Genomic DNA, 22,623 nt, shown 5'->3' on the forward strand with positions numbered 1-22,623 from the left:
CACAGAACAACAGAAATAAAAACGGGTTTTTCAGCCCGTGCACTTACGTTGGTGTGTCTGCGGGACTTGGCGTACGTGCTGATGCAGGCGGCGATGTCCTTGGACACGCAGCGTTCGTGCACCGTGTACTTGCATACTGATGGGAAACAACAAGAGCTCAGGGAATTAGACAGAAATGAGTTCAGACAGTAAGGGAGCGCCTGCAGAGAAGCTCAATCAGTGATGAAACTCCTCCTGATGGGACTGTTCGTGGTTTCTTTAACTGGAAACAACACCGACTCAGACACACTCAGGGACTACTTAAAGGGATAGTTCGCCTCTTCTGACATGAAGCTGTGTAACATCCCATATCAGCAACATCATTTCTGAACATCTTCTTACCCCCTGCTGCGTCCTGTGAGCAGAGTTCCAGCCTCGTTTTGGTGTTGATGAAGGTAGTCCGGCTAGTTGGCTGGGGTTTAAAAAATAAAGCGTCTTGCTTCTCAGAACAATATGCGTTCAACAGAGTAATACATTTGCATCACAAAATGGTTCTCCAGGAAAAAGTCAGACCAGATGTTCATAAATGATGCTGCTGATATGGGATGTTACACAGCTTCATGTCAAAAGAGGCAAACTATCCCTTTAAGGCGGCTGCAGGGAGTGAAAGCAGGATGAGGAAGATGGAGGGTGAGGGACTCACGGGAGCAGCAGAGGCCCTGCTTGCGGACCCCCAGCAGCATGGTGTGGCAGTAGTTGCAGTACGCCGGCTTGTTGAAGTGCTTCAGACGCCACACATGCTGCCCGTCCTCCTGCACGTTCTGACAGGTCACAGCAAAAGGTCAGTTTGTGGAAACACGGATTATAACTAGGGCTGGGCAACGATTAAAATGTTTAATCTAATTAATCACATGATTTCCCTGATTAATCACGATTAATCTCATTTGTACGCAGAATCCAAAAATTAATCCAAAAGTAGTGTATAGCTTTTAGCATTTAGCTTTATTTTAAATGTGCTGCCATATGAATGAAAGTGCCATAACATTTGTTGTGCAAACACACTTTTAACATCAGCATCTTTCTGTAGTTTTTATGTAGAAGCCTCGCTCCACTGTCTGTTTCCTTGAATGACTTGCTGCTATCAGTTGTGTGTTTTGCCTTTAAGTGATATTTTAGACTGGAACTACTACGCTGAGAAGACAATTCAACTTGGCAGTGTTTACAGATGACTTTGGTTCTGTCGACTCCGCCGTCTGGAAGAACTTTAACATGAAACTGGCCGAGTAAAAGTTCCGTACCCTTCTCCATGTTTGGTGGATCCGCCGATTACTTTCTTTTCCTGTTCCACAGCAGACAGCAGCAGACTTTTACAAAATAAAAGCCTGTGAGCGACAGACTTTTACAAAATAAAAGCCTGTGAGCAACAGACTTTTACAATAAGAAAAAACATAATAAAACCTGCGTTAATGCGCGATAAAATATTTATCGATGTTAAATAATTAACAAGTTAATGCGATAATAACGAGTTAACTTGCCCAGCCCTCGTTATAACATTCAGTAAGAAGAAGCGGCTGCATGATCTGAGTTTATGTTAAAAACTGAAGTCTACATTAGAGTTCTGATGACATAGGACTGTTTGTTTCACATCCTGTGGCACAAAGGTGGGTTTTCCTTTCTAAAATCTTCATCAAAATATAAATAAATATAACTAAAAATGCTTAAAAAATGTGGAAAGAACCCTAAACATTCAGACTCATCCAGTCCCAAACACACACTCTTATGTACCGTATCCATGCCCAGCAGGACGAGTAAAGGGATGGTGGTGAGGCCGCCTCGGATCCACTCCTCCAGTGTGACCGTCCCGTCTCGATCGTAGTCGATCTCCTCCATCATCTCCTTCAGTATCTGTGACGGAGAACAACACCGACTCATCTTTTTTACTCTCATTCAGGTCATCTTTACAACTTGAAACCAGGAAAAGTTGGGCCAATAGATAGAGGGCGAGTGGTTATGTATGAAATACAAAGATTATAACCAGGATCTGGTCCTAAATCAGCCTCCATGATGAGTCTGAGAGGAGCAGAGATGTTCAGAGGAGCTCCGGTTTGTCCACAAATGTGTTTAAAACAAAGTTCCTCAGAGAAAGACTGGAAGGGATCTGCATATTTCTCCCTCTGCAGAGCAGCATATCATGAAAGCATTCAGCGAATCTGGAGGAGTTTCAGTGTAAAGGACAAGGGAGCGAGCCTAAGCTGGACCCCCGTGACCTCTGACCCCTCAGACGGCGGTGCATCAAGAACTCTCATTCATCAGCAGCTGATAGAAGCACACGGACAAGGGATTACTGTGGGAAACCTTTGTCCAGCACCACGATCCAGAGTTCCATTCACAGGCTTTACTGTGCAGAGAAGAAGCCTGATGTTAGCCTGATGTTAGCCTATTGTTAGCCTGATGTTAGCCCGATGTTAGCCTGATGTCAGCCTGATGTTAGCCTGATGTCAGCCTGATGTTAGCCTAATGTTAGCCTGATGTTAGCCTGATGTTAGCCTGATGTTAGCCCGATGTTAGCCTGATGTTAGCCTAATGTTAGCCTGATATTAGCCTGGTGTTAGCCCGGTGTTAGCCTAATGTTAGCCTGATGTTAGCCCGATGTTAGCCTGATGTTAGCCTGATGTTAGCCAGTTGTTAGCCTGATGTTAGCCTGATGTTAGCCTTATGTTAGCCTGATGTTAGCCTGATGTTAACCTGGTGTTAGCCTGATGTTAGCCTGATGTTAGCCTAATGTTAGCCTGATGTTAGCCTTATGTTAGCCTGATGTTAGCCTGGTGTTAGCCTGATGTTAGCCTGATGTTAGTCTAATGTTAGCCTGATGTTAGCCTGATGTTAGCCTGGAGTTAACCTGATGTTAGCCTGATGTTAGCCAGTTGTTAGCCTGATGTTAGCCTGATGTTAGCCTGATGTTAACCTGGTGTTAGCCTGATGTTAGCCTGATGTTAGCCTTATGTTAGCCTGATGTTAGCCTGGTGTTAGCCTGATGTTAGCCTGATGTTAGTCTAATGTTAGCCTGATGTTAGCCTGATGTTAACCTGATGTTAGCCTGATGTTAGCCTGGAGTTAACCTGATGTTAGCCTGATGTTAGCCTAATGTTAGCCTGATGTTAGCCTGATGTTAACCTGGTCCAGAGGCGGCGTCCACTTCTCTGGGCTCGGAGGCGTCTGGGATGGAGCGTCACACGGTGGAAACGTGTGCTACAAAAAAATAGGGCCAATCGCTTTGCCCTATTTTCTCTCTCTTCGTATCACTGCCTGCTGTGTAGACCGTGCAGACCGAGCAGCAAACACCGTAACAGGCGCGGCTGTCGGCAGGCGGCAGCAGGCAGTGATACGAAGGGAGAGAAAATAGCACCAAGCGATTGTGAGGTCTGACTTTTTCCTGGAGAATGATTTTGTGATGCAAATGTATTACTCTTTTGAACGCATATTGTTTTGAGAAGCAAAACGCTTTATTTTTTAAACCCCAGCCAACTAGCCGGACTACCTTCATCAACACCAAAACCAGGCTGGAACTCTGCTCACAGGACGCAGCAGGGGGTAAGAAGATGTTCATAAATGATGTTGCTGATATGGGATGTCATACAGCTTCATGTCAAAAGAGGCGAACTGTCCCTTTAAGGCGTCTGCAGGAAGAATGGGACAAAATAACAGCTGGAACTCTGCATCACCTGGTGTCCTCACTGTCAGAACGTCTCTAAGTGTTGGGAGAAGGTTCTCTGTCCTGACTTTCATGGGACGTGTTGCAGGTTGTTTTGTTGTTACCTTTGGTGCTAAAATGACTCTGTTAGAAAGTATTGAGAGCAGGTTAAACATGGAGAGAGCTCCAGGACAGTCAGGAAGGGGTGAGCTGGTAAAAATAAGATTAGTTTGGGAAGGATGTTCTGACATAAGAACAGGTGAAGAAGAGGAAAATATTTATTCCTCCAAACTGTGGCTGATCTTCTCTTTCTAAAAGTGAGCCGAGGCCTCGGCCGGCCCTCAGGTGAGCAGAGCCCGTTCACCTTCGGGTTTCTGCTCAGCGCCCCCCGGTGGAGACTCTGTGTTTGCTCACCGGTTGCAGTTCTGTTGAATCCCACTCCAGGTACTCTGCCACGTGCACCATCTGATTAATGATGCGGTCCAGCTCCTGCAAAGAGAAAGAAAAAGGCCTGAAACCAGAACAAGGCCTGAAACCAGAACAAGGCCTGAAACCAGAACAAGGTCTGAAACCAGAACATGGTCTGAAACCAGAACAAGATCTGAAACCAGAACAAGGTCTGAAACCAGAACATGGTCTGAAACCAGAACAAGATCTGAAACCAGAACAATGTCTGAAACCAGAACAAGATCTGAAACCAGAACAAGGCCTGAAACCAGAACAAGGCCTGAAACCAGAACATGGTCTGAAACCAGAACAAGATCTGAAACCAGAACAAGGTCTGAAACCAGAACATGGTCTGAAACCAGAACAAGATCTGAAACCAGAACAAGGCCTGAAACCAGAACAAGGTCTGAAACCAGAACAAGGTCTGAAACCAGAACAAGATCTGAAACCAGAACAAGGCCTGAAACCAGAACAAGGCCTGAAACCAGAACAATGTCTGAAACCAGAACAAGGTCTGAAACCAGAACAAGATCTGAAACCAGAACAAGGCCTGAAACCAGAACAAGGCCTGAAACCAGAACAATGTCTGAAACCAGAACAATGTCTGAAACCAGAACAAGGTCTGAAACCAGAACAAGGCCTGAAACCAGAACACGATCTGAAACCAGAACAAGGTCTGAAACCAGAACAAGGTCTGAAACCAGAACAAGGCCTGAAACCAGAAAAAGGCCTGAAACCAGAACACGATCTGAAACCAAAACAAGGTCTGAAACCAGAACACGATCTGAAACCAGAACACGGTCTGAAACCAGAACAAGATCTGAAACCAGAACAAGGTCTGAAACCAGAACAATGTCTGAAACCAGAACAAGGCCTGAAACCAGAACAAGGTCTGAAACCAGAACAAGGCCTGAAACCAGAACAAGGCCTGAAACCAGAACAAGGTCTGAAACCAGAACAATGTCTGAAACCAGAACAAGGTCTGAAACCAGAACAAGGTCTGAAACCAGAACAATGTCTGAAACCAGAACAAGGCCTGAAACCAGAACAAGGTCTGAAACCAGAACAAGGCCTGAAACCAGAACATTGCCTGAAACCAGAACAAGGTCTGAAACCAGAACAAGGTCTGAAACCAGAACAAGGTCTGAAACCAGAACAAGATCTGAAACCAGAACAAGGTCTGAAACCAGAACAAGATCTGAAACCAGAACAAGCCCTGAAACCAGAACAAGGTCTGAAACCAGAACAAGGTCTGAAACCAGAACAAGGCCTGAAACCAGAACACGGTCTGAAACCAGAACAAGATCTGAAACCAGAACAAGATCTGAAACCAGAACAAGGTCTGAAACCATGACAAGGTCTGAAACCAGAAAAAGGCCTGAAACCAAAACAAGGTCTGAAACCAGAACAAGGTCTGAAACCAGAACAAGATCTGAAACCAGAACAATGTCTGAAACCATGACAAGGTCTGAAACATGAACAAGGCCTGAAACCAGAACAAGGCCTGAAACCAGAACAAGGTCTGAAACCAGAACAAGGCCTGAAACCAGAACAAGGTCTGAAACCAGAACAAGATCTGAAACCAGAACACGGTCTGAAACCAGAACAAGGTCTGAAACCAGAACAATGTCTGAAACCATGACAAGGTCTGAAACCAGAACAAGGTCTGAAACCAGAACAAGGCCTGAAACCAGAACAAGGTCTGAAACCAGAACAAGGGCTGAAACCAGAACAATGTCTGAAACCAGAACAAGGCCTGAAACCAGAACAAGATCTGAAACCAGAACAATGTCTGAAACCAGAACAAGGCCTGAAACCAGAACAAGGCCTGAAACCAGAACAAGGTCTGAAACCAGAACAATGTCTGAAACCAGAACAAGGCCTGAAACCAGAACAAGATCTTAAACCAGAACAAGGTCTGAAACCAGAACAAGGTCTGAAACCAGAACAAGAACTGAAACCAGAACAAGAACTGAAACCAGAACAAGGTCTGAAACCAGAACAAGGTCTGAAACCAGAACAATGTCTGAAACCAGAACAAGGCCTGAAACCAGAACAAGATCTTAAACCAGAACAAGGTCTGAAACCAGAACAAGGTCTGAAACCAGAACAAGATCTGAAACCAGAACAAGAACTGAAACCAGAACAAGGTCTGAAACCAGAACAAGGTCTGAAACCAGAACAAGGCCTGAAACCAGAACAAGGTCTGAAACATGAACAAGATCTTAAACCAGAACAAGGTCTGAAACCAGAACAAGGCCTGAAACCAGAACAAGATCTGAAACCAGAACAAGGTCTGAAACCAGAACAAGGTCTGAAACCAGAACAATGTCTGAAACCAGAACAAGGCCTGAAACCAGAACAAGGTCTGAAACCAGAACAAGATCTGAAACCAGAACAAGGTCTGAAACCAGAACAAGACCTGAAACCAGAACAAGGTCTGAAACCAGAACAAGGTCTGAAACCAGAACAAGATCTGAAACCAGAACAAGATCTGAAACCAGAACAAGGTCAGAAACCAGAACAAGGCCTGAAACCAGAACAAGGCCTGAAACCAGAACAATGTCTGAAACCAGAACAATGTCTGAAACCAGAACAAGGCCTGAAACCAGAATACGATCTGAAACCAGAACAAGGTCTGAAACCAGAACAAGGCCTGAAACCAGAACAAGGCCTGAAACCAGAACACGATCTGAAACCAGAACACGATCTGAAACCAGAACAAGATCTGAAACCAGAACAAGGTCTGAAACCAGAACAAGGTCTGAAACCAGAACAATGTCTGAAACCAGAACACGATCTGAAACCAGAACAAGGTCTGAAACCAGAACAAGATCTGAAACCAGAACAAGGTCTGAAACCAGAACAAGGCCTGAAACCAGAACAATGTCTGAAACCAGAACAAGGCCTGAAACCAGAACAAGGCCTGAAACCAGAACAATGTCTGAAACCAGAACAAGGCCTGAAACCAGAACAAGATCTGAAACCAGAACAAGGTCTGAAACCAGAACAAGATCTGAAACCAGAACAAGGTCTGAAACCAGAACAAGGTCTGAAACCAGAACAAGGCCTGAAACCAGAACAAGATCTGAAACAAGAACAAGGTCTGAAACCAGAACAAGGCCTGAAACCAGAACAAGGCCTGAAACCAGAACAAGGTCTGAAACCAGAACAAGATCTGAAACCAGAACAAGGCCTGAAACCAGAACAAGGCCTGAAACCAGAACAAGGTCTGAAACCAGAACAAGATCTGAAACCAGAACAAGATCTGAAACCAGAACAAGGTCTGAAACCAGAAAAAGGCCTGAAACCAGAACAAGGCCTGAAACCAGAACAAGGTCTGAAACCAGAACAAGATCTGAAACCAGAACAAGGCCTGAAACCAGAACAAGGCCTGAAACCAGAACAAGATCTGAAACCAGAACAAGGTCTGAAACCAGAACAAGGTCTGAAACCAGAACAAGGTCTGAAACCAGAACAAGGCCTGAAACCAGAACAAGGTCTGAAACCAGAACAAGATCTGAAACCAGAACAAGCCCTGAAACCAGAACAAGATCTGAAACCAGAACAAGGTCTGAAACCAGAACAAGGTCTGAAACCAGAACAAGGCCTGAAACCAGAACAAGGTCTGAAACCAGAACAAGGCCTGAAACCAGAACAAGGTCTGACACCAGAACAAGGTCTGACACCAGAACAAGGCCTGAAACCAGAACAAGGCCTGAAACCAGAACAAGGCCTGAAACCAGAACAAGGTCTGAAACCAGAACAAGGTCTGAAACCAGAACAAGGTCTGACACCAGAACAAGGTCTGAAACCAGAACAAGGTCTGAAACCAGAACAAGATCTGAAACCAGAACAAGCCCTGAAACCAGAACAAGATCTGAAACCAGAACAAGGTCTGAAACCAGAACAAGGTCTGAAACCAGAACAAGGTCTGAAACCAGAACAAGATCTGAAACCAGAACAAGCCCTGAAACCAGAACAAGATCTGAAACCAGAACAAGGTCTGAAACCAGAACAAGGTCTGAAACCAGAACAAGGCCTGAAACCAGAACAAGGTCTGAAACCAGAACAAGGCCTGAAACCAGAACAAGGTCTGACACCAGAACAAGGTCTGACACCAGAACAAGGCCTGAAACCAGAACAAGGCCTGAAACCAGAACAAGGTCTGAAACCAGAACAAGGTCTGAAACCAGAACAAGGTCTGAAACCAGAACAAGGCCTGAAACCAGAACAAGATCTGAAACCAGAACAAGGTCTGAAACCAGAACAAGGCCTGAAACCAGAACAAGGTCTGAAACCAGAACAAGGTCTGACACCAGAACAAGGTCTGAAACCAGAACAAGGTCTGAAACCAGAACAAGGTCTGAAACCAGAACAAGGTATGAAACCAGAACAAGGTCTGACACCTTCTGACTGAGAGAAAACTCTGCGTGTGCACGTGTGTTTCCCTTCTGCGTGTGCACGTGCACCTTTCCCTCAGCACATGGCTAACTTCACACAGATGATCTCATGTAAACACCCGGCCGTCTTACAGCGTTCACGTTTCTGTTCCTGGAGCTTTTGGGGGGCAAAGAGAGGAGGAGGAACTCACCGAGCTGTCCAGAACTCCGTTCCCGTCGGTGTCGTACAGCCGGAACATGACTGCAGGGGAGCGAGAGAACAGGGATCCCATTACAGCTTCAGCTCGGGGAGCAGCGAGCAGAGATTAGGAGCCAACAGTCTGAGACATCTAAAGAAGCCAGCTGGGCTTAAGAGTGTCACTGACCTGAGGGAGGTGTTAACCGAGGCCCAGCCTCAGCTGACACCAGCTCAGACACACTTTAACCCCCCCATCACTCACACTCCAGCTTGTCCTCCGGCGTCCCTCTCTCCAGCAGCGAAAGGTAGCAGACGATGTCCTTCAGGAAGACCACCTGGGGGGACGGGCTCCTCCTCAGCTTCTCGGAGCGACTCCTCTCTGTGGAGGCAGAAACAATCACAGCTCCATCACAGCAAATCCCTCATTTAAGCATCACTTTGACAGTTTCAGAGAGGACTGGTCCCAGGACAGGACAGACAAAAATAAAGCGTTTTGCTTCTCGAAACAATATGCGTTCAACAGAGTAATACATTTGCATCACAAAATCGTTCTCCAGGAAAAAGTCAGACCTCACAATCTCTTGGTCCTATTTTCTCTCCCTTCGTATCACTGCCTGCCGCGCCTGTTACGGTGTTTGCTGCCCGGTCTGCGCTTCGGTCTGCACAGCAGGCAGTGATACGAAGGGAGAGAAAATAGGACCAAGAGATTGTGAGGTCTGACTTTTTCTTGGAGAACCATTTTGTGATGCAAATGTATTACTCTGTTGAACGCATATTGTTTCGAGAAGCAAAACGCTTTATTTTTTAAACCCCAGCCAACTAGCCGGACTACCTTCATCAACACCAAAACGAGGCTGGAACTCTGCTCACAGGACGCAGCAGGGGGTAAGAAGATGTTCAGAAATGATGTTGCTGATATGGGATGTCATACAGCTTCATGTCAAAAGAGGCGAACTGTCCCTTTAAAGAAAGGACAGAAAGCTCGTCTGAGAGGGTTCAGGCTGTGCTGGAGGAGAAAGGAGCTCAGAGCAGATATTCACTTTAAAGCTGCTCAGAACTGAACTAACTCTGCTTCTGCCTCAGATTCTGGGTTTATGTTCATGTTGGAACATGTTTCAGTGGATCTCTGCAGCTGTTACCATGGAAACATCTGCAGATATTCACTTTAAAGCTGCTCAGAACTGAACTAACTCTGGTTCTGCCTCAGATTCTGGGTTTATGTTCATGTTGGAACATGTTTCTGTAAATCAGCTGCAGCTGCTTCCTGTTTTTCTGTAAATTATAAAGAATATAACATAAATGTGTGTTTTAGTGCCGCTCATCCACCTGAAAACGCTCGGCTGAGCTCACCTGGGGAGAGTTTTGGGGACACCGGGGACTTGGCAGGGCCGGCGTTGGGGGCCAGGGCGTTGCTGCCGCCCTCTGAAGTTTTGACCCGGGTGCAGGGTGATCGGTGGGCCCCTCCAGGGGTGTGGGCCCCCGTCCCCGAGCGCTGCGAGGAGGAGCGGGACGAACACGGGGAAGTGGTGGCGCCCGAACCCGCCGCGTTCATCCCGCCGGAGTGTTCCGGGGTGTGTCGCCCCATCGCAGACAGGATGCTTTTCCCATTCATCCCTGATGACACGGAGACACAAAAACCAGGATGAGCCGGACAGGAGCAGCTGAAGATGAAGGGAGGGGATGTTAGGCATGTTGAGATCTAGGTTAATCGTGAGGGGCGAGATGAATAAAAGCTGCAGAAATAATGTTAAACTCCACAACAACGATCCTAAAACAAAAAAAAACAAAGAAGCGCACATGAAGCAGGTAAAACGCTGCGTTAAAACCAAACCACTGAAAGCATTGGTGCTGCCCACAGGCTTTTATTTTGTAAGTCTGTTGCTCACAGGCTTTTATTTTGTGAAAGTCTGTTGCTCACAGGCTTTTATTTTGTAAAAGTCTGTCGCTCAAAGGCTTTTATTTTGTAAAAGTCTGTCTCTCACAGGCTTTTATTTTGTAAAAGTCTGTCTCTCACAGGCTTTTATTTTGTAAAAGTCTGTCTCTCACACGCTTTTATTTTGCAAAAGTCTGTCGCTCAAAGGCTTTTATTTTGTAAAAGTCTCTCTCACAGGCTTTTATTTTGTAAAAGTCTGTCGCTCAAAGGCTTTTATTTTGTAAAAGTCTGTCTCTCACAGGCTTTTATTTTGTAAAAGTCTGTTGCTCACAGGCTTTTATTTTGTAAAAGTCTGTTGCTCACAGGCTTTTATTTTGTAAAAGTATGTTGCTCACAGGCTTTTATTTTGTGAAAGTCTGTTGCTCACAGGCTTTTATTTTGTAAAAGTCTGTCGCTCAAAGGCTTTTATTTTGTAAAAGTCTGTCTCTCACAGGCTTTTATTTTGTAAAAGTCTGTCTCTCACAGGCTTTTATTTTGTAAAAGTCTGTCGCTCAAAGGCTTTTATTTTGTAAAAGTCTGTCTCTCACAGGCTTTTATTTTGTAAAAGTCTGTCGCTCTAAGGCTTTTATTTTGTAAAAGTCTGTCTCTCACAGGCTTTTATTTTGTAAAAGTCTGTTGCTCACAGGCTTTTATTTTGTAAAAGTCTGTTGCTCACAGGCTTTTATTTTGTAAAAGTCTGCTGCTGTCTGCTGTGGAACAGGAAAAGAAAGTAATCTTTGGATCCACCAAACATGGAGAAGGGTACGGAACTTTTACTCGGCCATTTTCATTTTAAAGTTCTTCCAGACGGCGGAGTCGACAGAACCAAAGTCATCTGTAAACACTGCCAAGTTGAATTGTCTTCTCAGCGTAGTAGTTCCAGTCTAAAATATCACTTAAAGGCCTAAAACACACAGGCATGTTGAGATCTGGTTAATCGTGAGGGGCGAGATGAATAAAAGCTGCAGAAATAACGTTAAACTCCACAACAACGATCCTAAAACAAAAAAAACAAAGAAGCGCACAGGAAGCAGGTAAAACGCTGCGTTAAAACCAAAGCACTGAAAGCATCGGTGCCGCCCACAGGCAGAGGACCGAGGACTCACACCAACACAGCCCATTCAGACCACATCGCCCCGGTGAGACGAGCGGGCGGCCCGCCGTGGTACCTGTGATGGGGGCACAGGCCACTTCGGTGTGAATAGAGATGCCTGCGTCTATGGAGCGGGCTTCTGCAGGCGGCCAGTGAGTCCAGGGAAGAAGAGAAAGATGTGAGAGTTCTTTTTCTCAGAGCAGACGGCTCCCAGAGACTACACGTTATGGGGTAAAATGAGGATTACTTTAACTCATCTGCATCCGAGATAAGAGGGAACACATCATATGGGCTGAAAAGGGGTTTAAGAGGCAGAGGCAGTAAAATGTTAGAGCAGCAAACAGAAAGCCACACATCACACGCACTGAAACACCTTTCTGTGCTTATATGTTCAGGTTTTAATCAGGGCTGGGCGAGTTAACTCGTTAATTATTTAACTCCAACAAATATTTTATCTCGCATTCTCACAGTTTTTTTTTATTTTTTATGATTTTTTGGGGCTTTTGTGCCTTTAATGGAAAGTTCAGAGAGACAGGAAGCAGGGGGCAGAGAGAGGGGGAACAACATGCAGCACAGGGCCGTCCGATGCGGGACTCGAACCGGGACCAGCTGCAGCGAGGACTATAGCCTCTGTACATGGGGCGGCTACTCAACCCACTACACCACAGACCCCCCCCCCCTGTTTTATTACTTAAAATGTTTAATCTGATTAATCACATGATTTCCCTGATTAATCACGATTAATCACATTTGTACGCAGAATCCAAAAATGAATCCAAAAGTAGCGTATAGCTTTTAGCATTTAGCTTTATTTTAAATGTGCTGCCATATGAATGAAAGGGCCATAACATTAGTTGTGCAAACACACTTTTAACATCAGCATCTTTCTGTAGTTTTTATGTAGAAGCCTCGCTCCACTGTCTGTTTCCTTGAATGACTTGCTGCTATCAGTTGTGTGTTTTGCCTTTAAGTGATATTTTAGACTGGAACTACTACGCTGAGAAGACAATTCAACTTGGCAGAGTTTACAGATGACTTTGGTTCTGTCGACTCCGCCGTCTGGAAGAACTTTAACATGAAAATGGCCGAGTAAAAGTTCCGTACCCTTCTCCATGTTTGGTGGATCCGCCGATTACTTTCTTTTCCTGTTCCACAGCAGACAGCAACAGACTTTTACAGAATAAAAGCCTGTGAGCAACAGACTTTTACAAAATAAAAGCCTGTGAGCAACAGACTTTTACAAAATAAAAGCCTGTGAGCGACAGACTTTTACAAAATAAAAGCCTGTGAGCAGCAGACTTTTACAAAATAAAAGCCTGTGAGCAGCAGACTTTTACAAAATAAAAGCCTGTGAGCAGCAGACTTTTACAAAATAAAAGCCTGTGAGCGACAGACTTTTACAAAATAAAAGCCTGTGAGCGACAGACTTTTACAAAATAAAAGCCTGTGAGCGACAGACTTATACAATAAGAAAATAAATAATAAAACCTGCGTTAATGCGCGATAAAATATTTAATACCTGAAAAGAAAGTAATCGGGCTTCTACATATAAACTACAGAAAGATGCTGATGTTAAAAGTGTGTTTGCACAACAAATGTTATGGCACTTTCATTCATATGGCAGCACATTTAAAATAAAACTAAATGCTAAAGGCTATACACTACTTTTGATTAGATTAAACATTTTTAATCGTTGCCCAGCCCTAGTTTTAATATCTTTATTGGGTCATAAACAGCTTCTGGTGGATGAAGGAGGATGAGACTCAGTATAACCACCAGGTGGCAGTAGAGGCTGTGCAAGCTGTTCTCTAATGAGAAGCTGAACCTCATCACACACTGAGGCAGCAGCAGACTCCCTCGTCCACAGGTTTCATTAAATAAAGCGGTTAACTGGCCTTCTGGGAACTGGGATGGATCCCGTGTGTACGACAGATGTACGATCAGTGAGGAGTTTGGAAGTCGGTTCAACATCTTGGGCTCTTTGTCTCTCTTTGGAAACATTTAGAAATAAAAAAAACCTCCAAAAGGTTTCATGGAAGAAGACTTTGTGTGTCTCTGAAAGCAAAGCTGGGAGCTAAAGAAGTGAAACGTTTCCTTCCTGATGTGGAATATGTGGATAAAACTGCATGTTTGGGACATCAGGACCATAAAGAGGAAGTTTTTTTGTGTCTCGTGAACACATTTTGGGTCATTTAGCAGCAGGTCCTGACAGAAGGAAAAAGAAAGCCGAGCTGCTGTTTGTGCCTTTTTTTTTTTTTTTTTACATAACTCAGACTAAATGACTCTCCCTGAAACAGAAATAGTTTTCTAATTCGGTGCTCCATCTGTGTCCTCAGCTACTCAGCAGTGACCTCGTGGTCCTCGCAAACACTCCGCTCTCACATGGAAACACTGAGGCGAGAGACCCAGAGAGGCCTTCAAGTGCCCGTTTATCATGGCAATAAGTGAGTGAGTGTTCATCTGAGGACAAAGAGGTCAAAGAGGGGGATTAAGCATGGGCCAAACTGCAGAGAGCTTCAGTCTAAAGACGGAGATGTTGCAGTTTTTGCTGCCAACTGAGAGGAAATACCTCCTAAAGTCCTGCAACATGGCGGCTCCCTCCACCTGCATGAGCTTAAAGGGACAGTTCGCCTCTTTTGACATGAAGCTGTATAACATCCCATATCAGCAACATCATTTCTGAACATCTTCTTACCCCCTGCTGCGTCCTGTGAGCAGAGTTCCAGCCTCGTTTTGGTGTTGATGAAGGTAGTCCGGCTAGTTGGCTGGGGTTTAAAAAATAAAGCGTTTTGCTTCTCAAAACAATATGCGTTCAACAGAGTAATACATTTGCATCACAAAATGGTTCTCCAGGAAAAAGTCAGACCTCACAATCTCTGGTGTTAAAGAAGCTAACATGGAGAGCGGGGAGGCCACCGTGTTCATGGTCTGCATGACGGTGATATTAATCATGGTCGATCACATGGGGCGTCTAACATGGAGGCTGGAAGAGCTCACAGAGAGAGTCAGGAGACGCAGGATGGAGCGCAGGCCGTACTTCTTGTTTCATGAAGGAAGGAGAGCAGAGCGCCGCAGACAAAGGAGACCACGTGGAGGTTTAACTTATTAAACACGCCAAGGTTGTGTCCATGTCGTATGAGGAAACATTTCAGCCTGACAACATGACAAGGGGCGGAGCTACCGACCACCATGGGGCGGAGCTACCAACCACCAAACACCTCCGTCAGATGTGTTCCTATGGAACCCAGAACTAGGGCCGTGGTCCCTAGTTCCTGAGGGCCGTGGTCTCTAGTTCCTGTATGTCCGAATGTGGGAAAAAACGGCCCCGTTCCTGAAAAGGTTCTATGAACTGCAGAAGGTTCCTACAGAGGGAATGCGGCTTATCATGCTGAAAACCTGAAAAATACAAACGTTGGTAATATCTCGGTTCTGGGTCTCTACTTCCCATCTGATGGGAACTTTAACACCAGTTTTAACTGGTTCTTTAGGAAAACACAGCATACGCATGTTATTTAAGCAGCCTACCCAGTAAGCTGGTCCCGGCTCGAGGCTGGTCGGGGGAGCAGCCTCCCGTCTTGCTCTTAAAGGAGGTGAAGAGGTGCTGACACAGCTCCTCTGGGATGTCGTTCTCCAGGTACGTGGCCATGAAGAGCTGGAAGCCCTCATAGTCGATGGGCTGCAGAGGGAGAGAAACAGCAGCTTTATTACTGAGTTACTGAGGTTCACACCCACAACAGAAGGACAGTTTACAGCAACAGAACAAGAGAAGAATGTGATGGTTGGAGCTGTTACCCTGGGATTTAAAGTGGGAGATTAATAAAACTATGGTTAGAGGTCCCAGATGAGTACAGACGCCACAGAAAAGCTCAGTTAGGCCACCAAGGACTGGATGGAGGTGCTGGGGGCTGCATCCAGATAAAACCTCGGAGGCCTGATGCATTAAAAAGTAAAGAAAGTAAAGCAGAAACCCCCCCTCAGCCATGTAGCAGACCCCCGTGAGCTGGGAGCGACCACCTGGTTATGGACGGGTTATTAGGACGGGTTATGGCATGTTAGTGGACTGAATGTGCATGCAGTCCGTCGACACAGACACCACACGGCATGCAGGGCCCGCCGGGCCGAGGCTTACTTGGTTCAGAACGTCTTGCTTCTGTTTAACAGTGAGCGGAGAGGGAGGAAGGAGGAAAGAGTGAGGGAGGAGGAGTGGGCAGAAGAAGAGAAGGAGTTAGCGGTATGTGTCGCACATCTTCAGTGGAGATGGTCGTGTTGACTCCAGGACACAGGTGCACCATGGGGCCAAAACACACAACACTTTACATGGATGGAGACTGCGGAAAGTAAGGCTGTGTTCGAAACCGCATACTACTCCTACTCTTTTTGAGTTAGTATGCGAGTTTGAGTAAGCGAGAAGTTCCCGGATGCATACTAGATTCTCTGAAATGTTGGGTATGCATCATGAGGTTACTACTCATACTCAAACTACCCAAGATGCAACGTAACGTGACGTCGCCGATCGTCATTTCCTGTCAAAACGCCAGTTTCAAGCTAGCTAAAACGAGGGTAGGTTCACTTCCTGTTTTCAAAAGAAAAGCACCAATTGTATCGTAATGGCTTTCCCTATGATAGAAGCCAACGGGTATTTTATTTTGTGAAAATAACCGAAAGTGCGTTGCTCACTACGGCTAGCTTTAGTAGCGCCGAATTCATGGGAACAAAATTGTAAACAGCCGGTATTTTGTCAGGTTTTCAACACGTTGGGGATCTAAACGACTACTTTCTCACCTGAAAATGTTACAAATGTTGCTAAAGTTTACAGAGTTTAGAGCTTAAGGGAAATCAGCTTCAGGCCGGCTGATTTCGGCTCGGGCAGGAGCGAAATGCATTGTGGGTAAACGCTCTGCATACTGTCTGATCGATGAGTATGCAGTATGTAGTATGCAGTATGTAGTATGCAGTATGTAGTATGTAGTATGCAGTATGTATTATGCAGTATGTAGTATGCAGTATGCAGTATGCAGTATGTATTATGCAGTATGTAGTATGCAGTATGTATTATGCAGTATGTAGTATGCAGTATGTAGTATGTAGTATGTAGTATGCAGTATGCAGTGTGTAGTATGCAGTATGTAGTATGTAGTATGCAGTATGTAGTATGCAGTATGTAGTATGCAGTATGTAGTATGCAGTATGTAGTATGCAGTATGCAGTATGTAGTATGCAGTATGTATTATGCAGTATGCAGTATGCAGTATGTATTATGCAGTATGTAGTATGCAGTATGCAGTATGCAGTATGTATTATGCAGTATGTAGTATGCAGTATGTAGTATGTAGTATGTAGTATGCAGTATGCAGTGTGTAGTATGCAGTATGTAGTATGCAGTATGTAGTATGCAGTATGCAGTATGTAGTATGCAGTATGTAGTATGCAGTATGTAGTATGCAGTATGTATTATGCAGTATGCAGTATGCAGTATGTATTATGCAGTATGTAGTATGCAGTATGCAGTATGCAGTATGTATTATGCAGTATGTAGTATGCAGTATGTAGTATGTAGTATGTAGTATGCAGTATGCAGTGTGTAGTATGCAGTATGTAGTATGCAGTATGTAGTATGCAGTATGCAGTATGTAGTATGCAGTATGTAGTATGCAGTATGCAGTATGTAGTATGCAGTATGTAGTATGTAGTATGCAGTATGTAGTATGTAGTATGCAGTATGTAGTATGCAGTATGTAGTATGTAGTATGCAGTATGTAGTATGTAGTATGCAGTATGTAGTATGCAGTATGTAGTATGCAGTATGTAGTATGTAGTATGCAGTATGTAGTATGTAGTATGCAGTATGCAGTATGTAGTATGCAGTATGCAGTATGTAGTATGCAGTATGTAATATGTAGTATGTAGTATGCAGTATGTAATATGTAGTATGTAGTATGCAGTATGTAATATGTAGTATGCAGTATGTAGTATGTAGTATGCAGTATGCAGTATGTAATATGTAGTATGTAGTATGCAGTATGTAATATGTAGTATGCAGTATGTAGTATGTAGTATGCATTATGCAGTATGTAGTATGCAGTATGTAGTATGTAGTATGCAGTATGTAGTATGTAGTATGCAGTATGTAATATGTAGTATGTAGTATGTAGTATGTAATATGTAGTATGCAGTATGTAGTTTCGAACACAGCCTAAGACACGAAGAAACAAACATTAAACGTTCACATCCGAACCATTCAAAGGTTTGACAAAATGTCCGTTTCTCTCTGAAGGACTCCGATAGATAAATACTAAATATCAGCACAAACACCTCACACCAGCTGTCAAGCACGGTGGTGGAGGGCTGATGATCTGGGCTGGTTCTGCAGCCACAGGACCTGGGCACATCGCAGCCATTGAGTCCACCATGAACTCCTCTGGATACCAAAGAGTTCATGAGTCAGATGTGAGGCCGTCTGTCCGACAGCTAAAGCTGGGCTGCTGCTACCAGCTGCTGGATCAGGGGTTCACTTAGTTTCTCACACACTGCTGCTACCAGCTGCTGGATCAGGGGTTCACTTAGTTTCTCACACACTGCTGCTACCAGCTGCTGGATCAGGGGTTCACTTAGTTTCTCACACACTGCTGCTACCAGCTGCTGGATCAGGGGTTCACTTAGTTTCTCACACACTGCTGCTACCAGCTGCTGGATCAGGGGTTCACTTAGTTTCTCACTCACTGCTGCTACCAGCTGCTGGATCAGGGGTTCACTTAGTTTCTCACTCACTGCTGCTACCAGCTGCTGGATCAGGGGTTCACTTAGTTTCTCACACACTGCTGCTACCAGCTGCTGGATCAGGGGTTCACTTAGTTTCTCACACACTGCTGCTACCAGCTGCTGGATCAGGGGTTCACTTAGTTTCTCACACAATGCTGCTACCAGCTGCTGGATCAGGGGTTCACTTAGTTTCTCACACACTGCTGCTACCAGCTGCTGGATCAGGGGTTCACTTAGTTTCTCACACACTGCTGCTACCAGCTGCTGGATCAGGGGTTCACTTAGTTTCTCACACACTGCTGCTACCAGCTGCTGGATCAGGGGTTCACTTAGTTTCTCACTCACAGCTTCTGTGTTTTGTCTCAGAACTTACAAAGAACAAACACGTGTATTTGCACATGATTTATTGTGTGTAGCAAACAGACGCAGTCTGAGCTCAAAAAGTCTGAAGATACCCAATGAAACCCTTTAATGTCCCCATTAAAGTGAATTTTATTCACTCGTAGCTTTCACTGCCTGCTGTGCAGACCGAGCAGTCCCCTGCTTCCGAGCAGCAAACACCGTAACAGGTGCGGCTGTCGGCAGGCGGCAGCAGGCAGTGATACGAAGGGAGAGAAAATAGGGCCAAGAGATTGTGAGGTCTGACTTTTTCCTGGAGAACCATTTTGTGATGCAAATGTATTACTCTGTTGAACGCATATTGTTCTGAGAAGCAAAACGCTTTATTTTTTAAACCCCAGCCAACTAGCCGGACTACCTTCATCAACACCAAAACTGTTACGATGGGATGGTGAGATAGGACGCGGAGGCAGACTCTGAGGATGAAAGCAAACTGGGATTTATTCACAAAAACCAAATGTTAAACAAAAGGCGCGGCTGAGCCGGATAACAAAGAAACCTAAACTGTGGAATAAAAAAAAAAAATTAACAGGACTATGAGCTAAACAAAACGAAGCATGGCATGGATAAATACTTTACAAGACTTGACAAGACAAGACAAAACAAGACGTGGCGTGACGTGGCGTGACGTGACGTGGCGTGGCGTGACGTGACGTGGCATGACGTGGCGTGGCGTGACGTGACGTGGCGTGACGTGACGTGGCGTGACGTGGCGTGGCGTGACGTGACGTGGCGTGGCGTGACGTGGCGTGACGTGGCGTGACGTGACGTGACGTGACGTGACGTGACGTGACGTGGCGTGGCGTGACGTGACGTGACGTGACGTGACGTGGCGTGACGTGACGTGACGTGACGTGGCGTGGCGTGGCGTGGCGTGGCGTGACGTGACGTGACGTGGCGTGGCGTGACGTGGCGTGGCGTGGCGTGACGTGACGTGACGTGGCGTGACGTGGCGTGACGTGGCGTGGCGTGACGTGACGTGACGTGGCGTGACGTGGCGTGGCGTGACGTGACGTGACGTGACGTGACGTGACGTGACGTGACGTGACGTGACGTGACGTGACGTCACGGTGCATGTGCATGGTGCAAGGATCTCACAATGACTGAAAGCAAACAGGGAACCTAAGTACTGTGGGGAACTGATGAGTGCAGGTGACGTGAATGAAACTACTGACCTGGCATGGGAAGTGAGGGAAAAGCAAATGGCAAAACTTAACTAAAAATGGACTAGAAAACTAAAGACTAAACACCAAAGCATGAGAATACTAAAACACAAAACTAAAAACATGGCACCAAACCCCATGTTCATGACCAAAACTCAGCTGGAACTCTGCTCACAGGACGCAGCGGGGGTAAGAAGATGTTCAGAAATGATGTTGCTGATATGGGATGTTACACAGCTTCATGTCAAAAGAGGCGAACTATCCCTTTAAGTCATATTATTCTGAAGTAACAGTACTTTTACTTGAGTACAGTTTTTGGCTGCTCTACCCACCTGTGGAAATAACACAACCTATCAAACCAACTGGGACAGAAACTGCAGCCAGGTCACCTGGCCGGCTTTCCTGCGAGTCGCACCAAAAAAGGACACATTCCTGCAGATTCCTGCAGATTCCTGCAGATTCCTGCACATTCCTGCACATTCCTGCAGATTCCTGCAGATTCCTGCACATTCCTGCACATTCCTGCACATTCCTGCACATTCCTGCACATTCCTTTCTGACGTCTCCCCACAAATGTTCCCGTGATGCTTCCGCCCGGTGGAGCTGCTGTAACTGACGCCCGTCACACCGGAGCACACGGTGATCCGGCCCGTCCCGGCTCAGCTGACCCGACCCCGCCAGCAGCCGAGGCCTTCCAGGCATCACTCACTTCGCTGCCTTCTCCTTATTTGGCCGAAAACAAACCACGCTGCGGCTGTAATTTGCTGTGAATTATGCAGCGCGGCGGGTTCAGAGAAATAAGCCGGTGTGCACAGAACGCACACTTTCCACAGAAAACACAGAAGATGCGTCTGAATCACGCTCAGAGAAGCCGGAGAATCCAAGCGTACCCAGATGCTTTCATGGAAATTTCAGTCCCTCTGGAAAATGTGTTTACCCCAGAGTCCGACCAACGATTACTCTCCGTGTGAGCAGACTCACATCTGCGGCTGCCAGTCTGTAAATATTTCCCAAGGGCAGTTATGACACACTTAAACGGTTCATTTAGTCTTTTTCACTCTGGCAGGGCCGCGGAAAAAGATTTAATCGAGTCTCTTTTAGGCGTTGGAAGGTAGAGGAGTGAGAGCCCAGACTGTGTCCTTCTGAAGAACAATTTTATCACAACAGAAACACCTCAGTCACAGAAATGAAACCAGGAGTGGAGAAAGGAAACGTACCGAAATGCAAAGGTTGCAACAACCTGAACGTCATGAAGACTCAAAAGATTCACAAAGCTGTCACCAAGGCAGCTTTTTACCATCAGAAACATCAACAGATTAAAGGTTTCCTCTCCCAAACAGCCCAGGAGTACTCATCCATGCATCCATCTCCAGTAGACTCCATCACTGTAACGCTCTTTTAACTGGACTTCCCACAAAGAGCATTAAACATCTGCAGCTCATCCAGAACGCTGCTGCTGGAGTTTTAACCCGGACTAAGAGATCTGAACACATCACAGCAGCTTTAAAATCTTTACTCTGGCTTCCAGTCAGTCACAGAATAGATTTTAAAAGCCTGCTGATGGTTTACATCTGTGATATGTTCAGAGAATATAAACCCAGCAGAGCTCTTAGATCCAAGGACTCAGGTCAGCTGGTCCAGTCCAGAGTCCAGACTAAACATGGAGAAGCAGCATTTAGCTGTTATGCTGCAAACAAGTGGAACAAACTGCCAGTGGAGATTAAACTTTCACCAAATGGAGACATTTTTAAATCCAGGTTAAAGACATTTCTGTTCTCATGTGTCTATGCATGAAATCTGCACGCTATCTTTGAACTTATCTGGACTGTTGCTGGTTTTTAAATTCATTTAAATGATTTTATTTGTTTCTCTTTATATTCTTTTATGTATTTTTTAATGCTTCTTACACTCTCTGCTGCAATGCTTTTATTTTATGTAAAGCACTTTGAACTGTTCTGTACAGAAGCATATTGCATTCACTTAAAAAAGAAAAAGAAAACTCTTTTTTCTTTCTAATTTATTTTTAGGTTTGTTTTTCGGGGTAATTTTTTCAACATTTCACACCCATCTGCACACATTTACTGTGTGATGTCTCACGCTTATTTCTACTATTCTTAATCAGTTTTTTCCTTCTAATTCAGTTGAGACGGGACCAAACTTCTGCTAAAAATAAGCTAACTGAACGGATAGTTTCCCTCCGTGATAGAAAACGAATGGATGGATGGAGCAGGAATGAGTGGGTGGAAACAGCGTTCTCTGGCTTCTTTTTTTCACCAGCAGGCCGAGAAGATTCCACTACAGCCGGTCATTACGAGTACGTGCACACGCACACGCACGTGCACACAGAGTGACGGATGGCAGGGGAAGTTGTAAAATGGTTATCGTGGCGCCAGGTGATGGTGCGGCCTCAGAAATCCCTCGTGAACATTAAGTCTGGTTCTCATGGCGCCAAATGACCAGCCGGGCCGTTAGTCATGTCATCGCAGATACTGAGGAGGCGCTGAGGCCGAGCGAAGGTGGTAATGAGGAGAGGAGCGAGAGGGCGAGCTTTACCAAGACGGAGTTAATGAAACAGGGAAAGAGGAAGAGGATAAAGGAT

The 22,623-nt window shown here is 45.3% G+C and overlaps 1 protein-coding gene across 6 annotated transcripts in view; it reads right to left on the reverse strand.

The window, feature by feature from the left end:
- The window catches only part of dgkg (diacylglycerol kinase, gamma), a 188,977-nt gene that overhangs the window by 125,819 nt on the left and 40,535 nt on the right, over nt 1–22,623 (reverse strand). For 2 of the 6 annotated variants that reach the window (XM_075480299.1, XM_075480302.1), the window contains 9 exons: nt 15,229–15,379; nt 11,780–11,842; nt 10,049–10,312; nt 8,961–9,077; nt 8,712–8,761; nt 4,085–4,159; nt 1,765–1,884; nt 683–800; nt 48–136 (listed from right to left, as the gene is read on the reverse strand). In XM_075480299.1, coding sequence (XP_075336414.1) covers nt 48–136; nt 683–800; nt 1,765–1,884; nt 4,085–4,159; nt 8,712–8,761; nt 8,961–9,077; nt 10,049–10,312; nt 11,780–11,842; nt 15,229–15,379 — 1,047 coding nt within the window. Of the gene's footprint in view, nt 1–47; nt 137–682; nt 801–1,764; nt 1,885–4,084; nt 4,160–8,711; nt 8,762–8,960; nt 9,078–10,048; nt 10,313–11,779; nt 11,843–15,228; nt 15,380–15,832; nt 15,854–22,623 lie in introns of all 6 variants that reach the window. The other 4 variants (XM_075480298.1, XM_075480300.1, XM_075480301.1 and 1 more) reach the window with 4 other exon arrangements.

The sequence above is a fragment of the Odontesthes bonariensis genome, chromosome 12 (genome assembly GCF_027942865.1).
Source record: "Odontesthes bonariensis isolate fOdoBon6 chromosome 12, fOdoBon6.hap1, whole genome shotgun sequence".
Taxonomy (NCBI): domain Eukaryota; kingdom Metazoa; phylum Chordata; class Actinopteri; order Atheriniformes; family Atherinopsidae; genus Odontesthes; species Odontesthes bonariensis.